The sequence below is a fragment of the Hypomesus nipponensis genome, chromosome 18 (assembly GCF_054491055.1).
Source record: "Hypomesus nipponensis isolate SF chromosome 18, ASM5449105v1, whole genome shotgun sequence".
Taxonomy (NCBI): domain Eukaryota; kingdom Metazoa; phylum Chordata; class Actinopteri; order Osmeriformes; family Osmeridae; genus Hypomesus; species Hypomesus nipponensis.
In genome coordinates this window covers 13,265,608-13,280,126 of record NC_140378.1, presented here as the reverse complement: position 1 = coordinate 13,280,126, position 14,519 = coordinate 13,265,608, and the positions used below count along the sequence as shown (strand labels likewise).

The 14,519-nt window shown below is 46.8% G+C and overlaps 1 protein-coding gene across 3 annotated transcripts; it reads right to left on the bottom strand.

Annotated features, from left to right (window-relative positions):
• Positions 1 to 137: 137 nt before the first annotated feature.
• On the bottom strand, positions 138 to 13,720 carry asxl1 (ASXL transcriptional regulator 1). 3 transcript variants are annotated; one of them, XM_084679834.1, is made up of 12 exons: positions 13,193 to 13,720; positions 9,626 to 9,708; positions 9,448 to 9,450; positions 9,209 to 9,326; positions 8,942 to 9,107; positions 8,120 to 8,283; positions 7,464 to 7,548; positions 5,496 to 5,662; positions 5,199 to 5,295; positions 4,783 to 4,888; positions 3,672 to 4,668; positions 138 to 3,534 (listed from the first exon to the last, which is right to left on the bottom strand). In XM_084679834.1, exons 1-12 carry the CDS (start codon positions 13,247 to 13,249, stop codon positions 628 to 630), a joined length of 4,950 nt encoding a protein of 1,649 aa, XP_084535960.1. In that variant the 5' UTR covers positions 13,250 to 13,720; the 3' UTR covers positions 138 to 627. The 3 variants fall into 3 exon arrangements, with proteins under 3 accessions (XP_084535960.1, XP_084535958.1, XP_084535959.1); XM_084679832.1 differs by lacking the exons at positions 9,448 to 9,450; positions 9,626 to 9,708; positions 13,193 to 13,720 and adding an exon at positions 6,287 to 6,406 and having other exon boundaries at positions 9,209 to 9,322; XM_084679833.1 differs by lacking the exons at positions 9,448 to 9,450; positions 9,626 to 9,708; positions 13,193 to 13,720 and having other exon boundaries at positions 9,209 to 9,322.
• Positions 13,721 to 14,519: the final 799 nt, after the last annotated feature.

Sequence of the window (14,519 nt, the reverse complement as noted above, 5' to 3'; positions counted from 1 at the left end):
GATCTGCAAAACGAATGCCATTTTTAAACAACAGACTGCTCATTCTTTGTTTTATTGGTACAGAATACTGTGCTTAACTGCAAGTTAACTGCAAGAACAGACATAACTTTGGAAGAAAAACTAAATGACAAAGCACATACAAAAAAGGAAACAATGCCATTGGCTTTAATGGTTAAAAAAATATTTCTTTGCGAAAAGAGACAAGAACAACAAGTTTCTCGAAGCCCTATGTGCCAGCTCGGAGAGAACGGAAAAACAACAGCCATCATTTTCACACAATTGATGATGGGTGTGTAAAGATAAGATGAGGTAAATGTTTCAGAGAAAAAAAAAGGCACAACCAACCATGCCCTGTAAATTCACATATTAAACAAAAATAATAATAATTATAATTATAACATCAGAACGGCATTAGAAGAAAATGTGCAACAAAAAAATACAGACCAATTTTATAATACAAGGCAACCTCCTGTCCCTGTGCCTCCCCTCTCTACCCTCATCAGGGTTCTGTACACGTCCAAACACCCTCTTCTGTCCTATTCATAAGTTCTGGGTGTTTAATACTTGAATATGTTAAATGGGTGTGTAAAGGTATACCCACAGTAGTGTAGACTGGTAGAAACACGCTTATCTGACCACCAGACAAGACACACACAGTTTGGAGGGGCCGATGCAATCGTCGTGGCAGAAGGCGCCACAGCCCTGGCACATGATCATGGCCTTGAGGCGACACGAGCACTTCAGTGCCACCTCCTCTGCTGCACTGTCGGCAAAGGCCTGGATGCTGAGAGTAGCACTCTGGGCAGAGCCATGTCGTGGGCGCAGCTGTAGGACCCCATCGGCGATGCTTCTTGAAAACCCACTGCCATCCATAACAGACACATTGGCGGTGTAGCTAAAGCCAGGCGCATTGCCTCCACCGCCACTCCCTCCAACACCTCCACTTTGCTTGGGCAGCTTCCCATACAACTGAAAGGGAAGGGAGGAGGCAGACGAGGCGGATGATGGAGAGGAGGAGGAGGAAGGGGAGGCAGAGGAGTAGGAAGATTTGTTATGTTCCTTCTTGGCCATCCTGGCCAATGACATCTCCATGTTGAGCAGTCCCTCCATAGCGCCTCCACCCAGATAACCGTCCACTGAGTTCAAAGGCTCTTTTTTGGTAACAACCATCGGTGCCCCACTACCTATTGGAGCAGAAGGGGAGGTTTTGGCAAGAGATTGGCAAGAGGGCCGCGAGGTGACCTCATTCTTCACGCTAGGTGCAGGTGAGTGTTGCTGTTGGTGGGGGTGGGTCTGAGTGGGCAGGGCTTTAGAGGGGTGCCAGTTGATCTTGATGGTGGGCACCACTTCGGTGGGGCAGAGGTCGCCGTGAGGAGGTGAGGGGGCATCCGGAGTAGTCCGGTAGGGGGACTGCTGAACACCAGCTGGCCTATCTGGAGTGGCACCCCGCGAGGCCTGAGGCAGAGATGACTCTCTGATAACAGCCGACTCAAAGGCTGCTGTACTCTGGGAGTTGAAGTCTGAGCTGCGTCTTGAGGAGGAGGACGAGGAGGACGAGGAGGAAGAGAGGGAGGTTATGACAGGCACTGCCCCCGGTGGCACAGCACCACCTGGCTGTTGCGAGAGGTACTGCTGCATGGCTGTGGCACGGGATGAGGCCTCCTCCATTAGGCAGGCCATGCGAGATGGGGAGGGCCCGAAGCAGCGGCCCGCTCCTGGGGAGCCGCGGCCTGCAGGGGTCTTCTGCTGGCTCTGAGAGAAGGACGACAACTCTGGAGAGGGGGACTCCCCTGTAGCTTCAGGTTGGCCCCGGAGTCGAGGGCCTGGGTTCCTAGGTGGAGGACCCCTTGGCTGGGGGCCCGATGGGAGTGCACCAGGCAGCCGGTTGATCTCCAGCTTGCTGGCAGAGTGGGATTGGGGAAGGACCTTCTCCAGGGATAAACTGCCCTGTAGCAGCTGAGTGACCAGGGGATTGTTAGCCTCCACAGTGGAAACAGGTCTGCTGGAGTTGGGGGGCCTCTTAGAGCCTGTAGTAGTAGCAGCAATGGGGGGCGTCTGAGAGGGTTTGAGCCCCCCCCTACAGTCATCCTCAGGAGTGCCCCTGCTGCCTACCTTAGAGTCATCATTGGTTTCTGTTTTGGCAAACATGTTTCCACTTCCATCCATCAGTCTGTTGCCCCGTTGAGATTGGGACTGGGTTGGAGGGTGACCTTGGTGGTCTAGAGGTTGGAGGTGAGAACGTCCAGCCAGCTGTTGCTGCTTCTGGGCAGACTGAGGGTGTGCTTGACTGGACAGACCGTTGGGGAAGCGGGGTTGGATGACTGTCTGCCCGTGGCGGCTCGACACGTGGGCCTGGATGACCGGCTGCTGGTTCTGAGGGGGAGGACTGTGGATAACTGGCTGGCTGTGCAGCGGCAAGGAGCCTCTGTGTAAGTGCGTAGTACCATTGCGCTGGGCGCTGGCGAGGTGATGGTGCCAATCACTGAGGGGATCGTCTTCCTGGCTCTCATTCTCACAATCAGACGCAGTCTCAGTGGAGTCACTATGAGCCCCGGATTCGTCCACCCTCTCTCTTATCGAGACGGGAAGTTGTGTGAGGGGTGGGGTGTCTGCTTGCTGTCTTTCAGCCTGGTTACGAGCCTCTCTGCCTGAAGCAGGGGGGGCCTCCTGGGGCCCTACGTGGTGGGAGCCGTGCTGGATGACCCCGCCTCCTCCGGCACCAGACCCTCTGTGTTCAGCTCGAGCCTGCTCTCCTTCCCACAGCTGACTGGGGGCTGCCAAGCTCCTAATCACATCCACACCCTGGGCCCCAAACCTGGGTAAAGAGTCTGGGATGGAGGTAGGAGCCAGAGACGGACTTCCACCCGGTCCATCTGTCCTCTCGGAGGCAGCACAGTTGGCTACAGCCTCAGCCTCCAGAGCTGGAGAAGCTGCCGTCTTGTCCAGAGGTCCGTTGGAGGTGCTTTGGGACACTGCTGCAGTCCCTTCCTCTACACTCAGCTCCTCCGCCTTGTCCTCTCTAGTGGGTGAAGGGGGAGTAGGGGTTTGCGGGGGCTCGGAAGACAAGGAGGTAGAAGTGGTGGACAGGGAGGGTGATGGTGCAGGCTGAGGGGTGTTTGCCGTGGTCCTCTCTGAGGGCTCTACAGTGGAAGACTGTAGTTGTGCTCCAGACGAATTAGAGTCCGCAGGCGATCCCTGCTCTTCCAAGCTACCTCCCCCTGCTCTTCCTCCTCCTCCTCCGGGCTCGACAGGTCCTGGGTGCTCTCGCGCTCGTCGTCCACTGCTGCGATCCGATAGCCCAGTACCAGTCCGCAACCCACCCCCGCCCGGCCCTGCCCCGTCGCCAGTGGCTGCAACAGCAGCAGCGGCCTCGCGCTGGGCCCTGGCTTGTTGGGCCCGGGCTTTGATGTCTGCCAGGGTGCGCGCCCCCGTGCCCGACCGCCGCGAGCCCTCGCCGGGGGGGACGATGCGGGGACAGATCTGGTAGGTGGGCGGCCCTTTGACCCAGGGCGGTTTGATCCTGGAGAGTTGAATCTGCGGAAACATAGACAACAGAAACATGTCACACCTCGGAATGATACCTTAACATGGATTTAACAGGTAAGGCATCATGCTAATTTATGGCTCATGTCTACCCCCACAATATAGTTCTATCTAAGTATTGGTCATACCCGGATAGGTGGGACCTTGGGTTCCTCGATTGTCGGCTGTGGCTTTTCCGAGTGGACACTGTCGATTGTGGTACGAAAGGACTGACGGTCGTCAAGCCGGGGCCTTTTCTCGGGAAAGCTGGAGAAGGCCTGGGGCTCATCTGGCCTCCTCTTCTGATCCTTGAGCTGGGCGGAGGAGGGGGCAGGCGCTGGGCTGGCGGCAGGGCTGCTCTCACGGCTGCTGGTGGCAGTGCCACCAGTGACGGACGTGACCGCGGAGGCGCCATCATCCAACGGGTCGACAGCGGCTGCAACGGTGGAGGAGGCAGACGAGGATGAGGAGGACGAGTCCAGGCCGGCAGCAAAGACCCCCGGCCTGTCGGAGGAGGGGGAGGAGGGAGAGGAGGAGGGGGAGGACGAGGAGGAGGAAGAAGAGGAAGAGGAGGATGGAGAGGATGTCGAGGCCATGGCAGGTGTGGGTTCTTCAGGGAGTAGACGCGCCGTGACCTCAGGCTCCTCGTTGGCACTGATGGAAGCTGGGCTGGGGCTCGGACTGGGCACCGAACTGGGCACCGAACTGGGCACCGAACTGGGCCCTGGCACGGTGGAGGAAACAGGGGCAGGGGAAGGCACTGGGGCAGGGGAGGCACACTCCGAAGGGACCTCCAACCCAGATTCAGCCTGCAGGACCACCTCTCCTTGGACCACAGTGGCCTCAGCCATGGGCGAGCACACAGAGACGGAAACGGCATCTAGGGGGGGAGTGCCCTCGGCCTGCTCCGGAGACTGAAGCGTTGGGGTGGTGGCCTTGCAAAGGGTGCGTCGTGCTCTGCGCCTCAGGTCAGCCCGCGTGCGCCTCCTCATCCTGCCGTCTCGCCGTCTGCGGCCTACGCTCCGACGCTTGGGTGTCCCAGCTGCCGCGGCGGCCACCTCGCTGTCTAAAACACTGGTGGCGACACTGCCATCTGCAGCTTCGCTCATTGTCAACTTCAAAGACTCCTCTCGTGTCAGGCCAGATCTATGGGGGATACAGAGAAAATGCATAAATGCTAAATGCCAAATGCAACCAAAACCAGCTCATTGAATGTCAAAGCATGTAAAAGCTGGATTAAAACTAGTTGTGTTCATGTACTTTTGGCCATGGTACTCTTCAAAGAATTTCTCCTTCCATGCCTCCACTTTCTTCTCCTTTTCCATCTCCTGCCGGAAGCGCACTTGCATCTCGTGAGTGAACTCACCTGAAAATGTCAAAAGAATGAACACAAACAAAACAGTATATTGTTTTAGTACTGTGATTCAATAGTTAAGAACATTTTCATTTACTTAGCTACTCTTGTGCTCTATGGCAAGGGCAGAGCCAGCTAGCTTTAGGTCATCATTAGGGTGCCCACTGCTCCTTTTGAGGCTTTTGTATCTATAGGATGTCCATAAAAGAGAGCTAAATTCACATGTCTACTGTGACTTGGATGTAGGTGATACATCCTCTAAGATGTTCCATGACTGAGGACATCATCAACCCCCACCATCTGACAGACTCGTCATAGTCACCTTCTGCTAGCCTTTCTTTCCAGCTCTGGGAGGCATGAGTGAAAAACTCATTATTAAGAGCCGAGCTACTAAGACGAGCCAGACTGTCCGGTCCAGCCTGGGAGGAGGAGAAACGCAAACAAAACACAGTCAGGTGTCATTTACATCACCAGAATAGGTAGAGTCCTTATTAACCACATAGATTGTTCCTGATGGTTTTGGAATGAGTTGGATCTTGGTTTGAATCCAAGTCAGTGATAATGAGAGAGGAGACACCAGGTATGTGTGATGACGATGGTCACACATGCACACACTGACCTGACGATCCACCTCGGGGAGGAGCTGCAGGAGCTGCTGTTGGGAGTGTGGCGGGAAGGCTGCGAAGGTCCGCATGTTGATGAGGGCCCGGATGTTTGTGTTGACCAGGATGGATCCCGGGGTCTCAAAGTCTACTTCTACCCCTCCTCGGCTCCTCTTCATCGGACCTGTATACACAGACAACCCTTAAGCTCAGCAGCTTCAAACACACCGATGGCTTTTTATTGAATGAAGCAAGTCATGTGCAATGTTTTTCATTGCCAGAAAAGATGTAGCATTTGGTTAACCAGCGGCACAACCAGGCATTTTAGTTCAGCAACTAACGGCATCAAAATAGCACTCAAAATTGAAGGTGGTTTAGTTCAGAGTTAGGCTGACTTGAAGGACCAAACACCAACCGGCTAATCCTTGTCACGTTCATTGAGCAACTTATTAATAACCAATACTGGTCTTAAAGTACCAACATCTTAGGGGTCTTTATTTTCATCTAAATGTAATTGAGGCAACACAAAGATTAGCAAATTATACATCAACTTCAGTTCACTTTGTTTCAAAATGTATTTCTCAGAAGGACAAAAACTGTCTTGATTGTTGTTTAGACTAAGTCTAAATCCATCCCCATATAAACTCTGAGGATTCCTCACGTGTCCATTGTCAGTCATGAAATCAGGACAGTGATTATTTAATCGGGTGAAGCCAAGGAGTAGTTTGGGAGTGGTGTTTTAGGGGTTACTGTGGGGAGATTGAGTGGGGTGGTGGAAGTTGGGGTTTCTCGGCTCTAAGCCTTGTACCTGAGCGGTGGGCACGCATGCTCTTGAAGTGCTGGGGGCGCTTCCAGCCCAGCTCAGGGCGGGTGCGCAGTGTGGGGCCTGGACCCCCCCTAGAGCCTTCCCTGCGCCTCCCTTCTGCTCCTAAGGGGGAGAGGTGGGAGGAGGAGGGGCCAGTGAGACACTCAGGTCATGTGGAAGAAAGGAGGCTGGGAGTGATGCAGGGGCGGGTTGGCAGGTTGGCCAAGCAAGACGGGCCATGGGGGTAGCAAAGCCCTGATAACAAGGGCGAGAGTCAGGAGTCTGCAGGTGTGCAGAGTGCACACACACAAAGCAAGGGAAGAAGGTGAGTTACCCAGACCCACAGACACAGATAAAGGAAAAGAGGATGAGTTTGGGTGGGAATGGGAAAGGGGGGGTCACACATCCAAGCTGAGCATCTGGGGCAGAGCTTCAGGACGCTTGAGCCCAAAGCATGACAACACAGAGCAGCTGAGTGTCTCTCAGACATACGGCAGGTGGGGGGGGGGCTGATATTCCAGGTGCACACACAAGCAGAAGGGGCGACAGACATCGCAGGTGCATAGAATGGTAAGGAGAAGTATCCTGCACAAATAAAAACTGACAGACAACTAGCCACAAGGTGGGGAAAGTTCCAGGGTACTGCCAGGCATAGGAAGGCTGATTAGCACACAAGTGCAGAGAAAACCAAATAATTTGCTGGAAAGGTTTTGACGGTGTATTTGGTTTAATGGTCTAATTGTACCCATAGGAACACAACGGATTAAGGACTCTACAACCACAGTTCATCCAATGAACGTAACGATTGGAAAAAGTGAGTTGAAGGCAGAAAATCTATTTGAAGCACATAGAGGAGTGTTTTCCTGTTAACGGTTACTGTGGATTTTAAAGGAAGTCTTAGCTATCACCTTCTTATTGAAAAACAGACATGATCAAATATGTCGACTACCACTCTCTGACTCTACCCCATCTTCTTTGCAGATTTCATTTCCAATTTGTCGATGACGCTGAGAAGAAAGTTGGCAATGGTTATCCTGATATTGTCTTACTTTGTCTAGTCGTAGAAGGTGTGATCCAGACATTTTCTAGTGCAACATGACACTCTGTGTGTGAATGTGTGTACTAGGAGAGGGAGAGAGCGAGTCTGGGGCAGAGTCGGCTGGTAGAGAATAGTACATACCTGAGGGGACGTGTTCACCGTTGACCTTGAGCGGCGTGAGGACAACACGTGGCATCATCACTGCCTTCTTCCTCTGTCTCCCAGACTGCAGCAGTGACCGAGAGAGAGAGATCAACAGAGAGGAAGAACATCTCAATAAAAACTAAAGGGGGAAAACACTGCAGCCATGTCAAATGTTTGAATTTCAATTACCAAACCGCATGTCATAATTTGTTATATTATTATATTATTAATACTAATTCAATCTAATCTGTGTTAACTGTTCAGCAATTAGAGACACAGTGGTTACTCAAGGGAACATTTGCATTAATCAACTATGTTTTCCAGAATTCAGTCTGGGGTTTACATAGCAGGTTTCTGTCTGACTCTGGATGGATACACAGAGACAAAGCTGCATTGGTTACTTGTAAATATTAGCTCTGTAGTAGCTAGTAGTGTAATAGTATTAACGTCTCCAAATATATTTGAAATTAAAAAGGAAATCTCCCTTACATATCATTCCCAAACTACAATGTATGCAGAGACAAAACTCCAAACACAATCGTATTGTCCATGTAAACATGACCAACTCATCCCTCGTCCATGTAATCCTTATTTAGAGTTTCAGATAAAGACGATGGGAGCCCTGAGGTGTGGTGGGCTTGTGAAGTGCGTACCTGTCTGGAGCGACTGAGCCTGGTCTGGGCATGCTGGGGCGGGGTGTGCTGGGTCTGGGCGTCGGAGCGTGCCTGTCCTGCCCTACTCAGCCGGGTCTGGGGCTGGTTCTGGGGCGGGGGGTCTGTAGAGCATGAGGCACTCGAGGAGGTCTCATCTACTGACGCTGTAGGGAAGGACAGAGCGGGGTTACACAGTATACCTTCATATACTGTCTTTTAATCCTGCCTCCATCCAAACTGTATGGCTTTGTTCGACAAGATGAACGGACGGGTGCTTGTGTTGCTTAAAAGGGGTTGGATGCATTATGTTTTAGACATGACTGATCAAAAAAGGCCCACACAAAAGACAAGAAAAGCTCTTTGTCTCAAATACAATATTGATAAGCAGGTTGTTTAAAAGGCTGTTTATTCAAATAAACATGCCCATCACTATCCCCGTGGCTTAGTTTATGGAAATGTAACTAACTGAAAGGGACATGTTGGTGGATCCCAATCATGCACATACACATTCACTAAACATATGTGATCTAGGCCACAGCTAGCAGTGTCATGCAACCATGGCAACAAACACATCTAGGGCTCCCCCCCAAAAAAACAGGCCTCTCTGGTTTGCTTTATTGCTCAAGTTCAAGCTCCAGAAATTAATTTTCCCCAATAAGCCAGGTTAATGCAGAATGCTTTAGAGAATGAGGAAGACTTTTTGTTACGAATAGTTACCACCATTCTAGTCGTTTAAATGTAATGCTAATAAACTGATTTACATCTTCTTCATCACAAAAGTGTGATGTTCAATACCCCTCAGTGTGAACTGGTTATAACTACCATCGTTCTCTCCACTGGCAGCAGTAGTCTCTGTGGAGTCACAGCTCTCCTGCTCGTCTGCGGGGGCAGCTGTTGCTGTGCTGGTGGTGGAGGCTGGGGTAGTGGTGGAGGCGGATTCCACTGTATCTGACTCTGTAGCACTCTTGGTCCACTGCAGGGCGTTTTTCTACAATGACAGAGCTTTGTTGAGAAACACTCCTGCAAATGTATATGTGTGTGTGTGTGTACGTTTACATGAGTGTATTTGAAGGGATTGTATTTCCATACCTTTAATGTGAAGAGGCTCATCCTGCCAGGCAGCTTGAAGAAGATGCTGTTTTTGACTCGGTCTCCTCTTACTTGGGAGTGCAGCATGGTCACCAGACATGCTAGGGGAGCCGTGCCACTAACGGCCATTAAAAAGAAGGCAAGAAAAGGGACAGAGAAATGAGTGTCGAGTATTAACACAGTGAAATGCAAAGTGACAAATGTATGCACTGTGTGCAGAAATTTAAAAACTATCTCACCTTCTATTTCAGCAGTGTAATGCAGATCAAGAAGAAGATTGAGAAAGAAAAAAAGTTCAATTGTATTATTATTTTATTTCAACTATAATTTCTACGATGGCATCTTAGAAATACTTGATATTACTTATATATACACTTATTTGAGGAGGCATAAGAAAGTGTGGTGCTGGACGGTTACCTCATCTCTTTGAGTCCCTTTGTCTGTATAACATGTAAGATCTGTTTTGGTGTCATTGGAGCATCAGAGAAGTTCTCAAGGACCTGAAAAACATTGGCAATAATAAATGATTAAAAATAACTAATGAACAGATTGAAAAAGAGTTACAGTAGTTCTACCCTTCATGTAAAAGACTCAAAGGCAGTTACAAAAGTATCTGTTTATTAAAATGCTTCAAAACATTTAACCTAACCACACCAACTTCACCAGCAGAAACCATGTGACTTTAATCACTCCAGTACAAAAAAAACTGACTTGCACACATATATACACCCAGAACCATCAACTGACATCTAGGGGAAAACAACCAATTTAACAATGATGCAGCATAAAAACCTACATATGATTTTCTATATTACCCTGTAATAAAAAAATATTTTTTACATTTTTACACAAAAGTCTACAATCAAGGCCCTCTTGAATGTAGTTGTAACAGGATATAATAGAGTACTGTGACGAGAGAGATTACAATACAGCATGCATACATACTGGGAATAGCACTGCTTTAAACAAACCTACTGACTTGCAGGAAATGGGACTAAGCGGAAGGGTGGCCTAAATAAGCCAGACACAAGCACAGAAAGCTCATGCATCTACACACACTAGTGCACACACACACACAAAAGGCACAAAAGACAGAGTAACCTGAATGTGATCATTTATACTGCAGAGAGGTTAATGTTGTAGAAGAGCTCCTAGTACCAGAAGCTGGATATGTCCTATGTTAGCACTCTTTAAACAATGGAGACGATGGCCTAACCCATCTCATCAATGAAGAAAACCCAGAGCACAAAAAGCTTTATAAAAACCTCAAGTATCAAAGCCTAATTCAGATCTACGTTATATTTTACCAAAGTAGAAATGCTGGTGGCAAAACTATTTAAGGTGGTCAAAGATCTAGAGTGAGTGAAGTATTTTGCTTTTCTTAAAATGGCAATAAAGTGATTATAAGAATCCAATGCAATCAGACACAAAGTCTGCCATGTACTCAAAAAGCTGTTGCTTCTTGTTGTATGTCTGGTTTCCCAATAACAAAGGTCCTAAGATTTATGTAAGGCTGCATGTACCTTTCTAATGATGGAGGTAGGCCTATATCTGTTTTCCAAGTGCATAAACAATATTTATAAAGTGCATTGTAACAAAGTCGTTAAGAGGGCTGTCCAAGGTGCTGAATGGATTATTATTCAACCATCCATAGCTCAATACTATATTTGCATAATTAATCTTCAAATTTGTAGTTCAGCATTTGCCTGCTAGAGTGAGCTTGTTAATGTATATTAAATATACCTTATATAAAATGTAATCATATATCAATTAAGAGAACTGCGTCTCTCGTTAAGCATATTAATTCCAGAACCTAATTTGTATACACTGCTAATGAGGTTAAAGGCTGTCACAAAATCTTCAAATTATCTAAACAGTTGAACAACCTTGTAAATGTTGTATGCTTTTGATACGCTGTGCATAGCCTACTTTGCCACACAACTGAACTCTTAGCTGTTGTCACGAAAAATGTGACACCTCACTTCCTTGCATTAAATAATTGGCTACCCAAATGTTTAAAAATGTATATGAAAACTTTATTTTGTTTAGAGTATTGTCTGAGAATAAATAATAAAAACATGAGCTTCAAGCAAAGGTAGAAAACTAAGAGTCCGGGGACGATAAATGGCTATGTAATTAGCAGATTTAGAATTATAACAACTTTTGGCTTAACAATTGTGTACAGATTTTGGACTGGTTCCAAATCTCTCAAATGTAACCCTATGTCATAGAAGACGTAAGCATGCATAAGCAAGCATGTCTCTACAAGACCATGCAGATTTGTAACATGTAGGATATTTGAGTTAGTCTCACCATGAGCCCTCCCTCAGATGGACCAATGAATGATTTTGTTATAAGTCTACATAAGCACACGCAGTCAATGCTCATGTTATTCTGATGTTAATTAATAGGATTACGCTTTATTATTGTTTTGCTGATTTGAAGTTATATTAAGGTAGTAACAAGTAAGAGGCTAGCTGTCAAGTGAGACCAAAAGTAGAGCTTGAGATTGTAACCTATTGTGCCAACATCCAAGACTCCAAGAGATTTCGGCTACCACAAAAGCTTCAAAGTCCCAACACAAGGCTTTGCTGCAACACATGGGCCCTGTTTATAAATACATGCAGAGGGCCACAGCCTAACCCCAAAAAGGCAAAGGGCTTTGTTGCACTGCAATGCATAGATGAGACTGACATTGATAGGAAGCATTAAATGTAGGCTCTGGCAAATGAACTCAGACACACTGTCTTTCAGGAATGTGTTATCTTATTCTACACATTTCTAACACATATGACTCGATAGCAGACAACTTCAACTAAACTAATCAAATTGGGCATTGGTTGATGGGTGATACATGATGAAAGGTGTAAACAAGGTTTGTTTATGGATAAACTGGTTGTATTGCTTCTTATAGAATAGGTAGTCCTGCATGATAAGAAGAACCCATGTAAGTGTTTCAACATATTATAATCAAGACAGTGGCACAAATATATTAGTTCAGCCATTCATACCTGGCTAATTTATTATACTTCAAAGTAAGTATGCCTCCTTTTTAAAGGGCATGCATCACAGCAAACTATGGAACTAATCAACAAGCCTTGAGTTAGACATCAACTCAACTGATACAGATGGATGTTAATTAAAACTAGAGACCACGATGATTAGATGACTAGCAAGCTAGTTGGATGGTGGAAGAGTAACTTGGTGTATAACTAATGTTAGACATCAACTCAACTGATACAGATCAATGATAATTGACATTTCTCTGACAAGTGTCTCCGACCTTTCCTGACTCATTTCGGTCGAGATATTTATCATTGACTGAATATGAATCAATTTAGCTAGTAATTTTTCACTCGTAGATGAAAATATATTTAGTATAGCTATCTACACTAGCCGCTGAAAAGCTAAGCAAATAGCACGACGCAACTGCCTAATACAGCTAGTTTCCATCAATGTGAAACAATTTCTAGAAAGGTTGCTTATTGAGAGGAATTTTCTCATGCTCGCCAGAATAGCTAGCATAAGCTAAACAAAGGGGGCAAACATTAGCACATAGCTAACAAGATATATTAGCTAGCGGTTTTCATGCTAACCTTGTACGCTGGCAAACTATGTACTGTCAACAATAAGGGTTAGCTAGCGATCCATTACTAATCGCTAATTATATGTATATTGTTCGAGGATGTGCTTGTGGTTTGATTGTCAACCTTACTGTGTAGCCATTTATTCATAGTGAATTAGTTATATAATAGACTTCTTTGCTAGCCAGGTAGAGTAGCTACCCTAACCTTAGTCAATATAGCTATATTGGTACCGAACATACAATTATAGCTAGCTAGCTAACCGCAGCGCATAGACTGAGCTCTGTGGCTGACAATCTAGCCATACATGGGGGCTGTTGTTCGTCTATGCTGGCGCATACGGGCTGTCAGTATCTTACCTTAGATTTAAAAAATAAATAAGATCGAATATATATTTTACCATGCGAGCAGCCTCTGCCCACGTGCGCTCCTTCTTTCTCTTCTGTTTGTCCTTCATTTCCTTCTCTCTGAAAGCTTGGTACACTACTCCCTGTAGGGCTGCGTCTATCTTCAGCTGCCACAAAGCAAGCTAAATACGGTCGGTGGGTCAGAAAACCGTGCGCGCTAACTGGTTAGCTTTTAAGCTAGCTAGAGCTACCTAGCAGGGCACCCGTTTTGCTAGGCTACCAACAACTGACTTGTTTTTCTCGCTCGTCTTGTATTCCCTAGCCAGTTACCTAGCCAGACGTATTCATCATTTGTTGTATTCTAATGTACTCTGTAATGTTGGCTACAAAGGTGGGTGGCTGGCTAGCTGGCTAGCAGTAGTAAATACAAATGGGGCGCAAAGCGAGCGAGCCCTAGCTGCGAGCGCCTCTGGTGTACTGCAGGAAACCCTCACTTTGGAATGCAAGGCGGAGAGAACACAACAACGGGGTCAAAGGTCAGACACACTGCAGGAATGCAACACAAAACAACTATCGTTTCCCCACCCCCTCTCTCAGTCGGACTACAAAGTGCTACGACGGCAGTTGAAGTGAAACCACACAAAAACACTGGAAAACGCTGTAGCGTACTATTATTTTAAAAGGGAATTTGCGCCGCCTTCATTTCACGTAAATATATTACAATGCAAAACAGCAAAAAGCAGAACCGATGAAAAATATTCACTCAATTTCAAGACATGGTGGATAAGCTATAGCTACTCTTAAACTAGTAAACTTCAACTCCTTTCTTTCCGTTTGGAAATCCGATAGTAAAATGGATTGCATACTGAAAAACCTCTGCCTTCTAACAAATTGGAACACTTAACAATCCCTATGACCAGAAAACACAAAACATAACAGACATAAGAGAAGGTTGCAACATGCATAATAGGGCGTGGAAGCAAATGTGATTTAGGAATGAATATCTGGGTTAGCCAGCACTCAAAGTTTGGTTTGGCCATCTGTGGGTTCTTGAGAAAAGTAGCCTATTACTTTTTATTCCCCTTAATGTCAAATGAATTATGAAAGCAAAATTTCAAAGCTAAAAAACAAGCAACGTGCCAAAGAGGAGTGAACAAGTACAAACATACAGAAATAAATTGCTTGCAACAGCTTAGACTGTTTGTAAGGTGATTGTAAGGTGTCTTAGAAAAGGTTACCTATCATGTGGGGTACTATTTGGGTCCAATTCCAACAGGTAAGTCAACACTAAAGGGAAAAAGTGGAAAGTGAAAGATAAAGCGCATGTTAGCTTCAGGGTTTAAATAGTAAAGCAAGGTCATATCTAGATTCAGTTAAGTT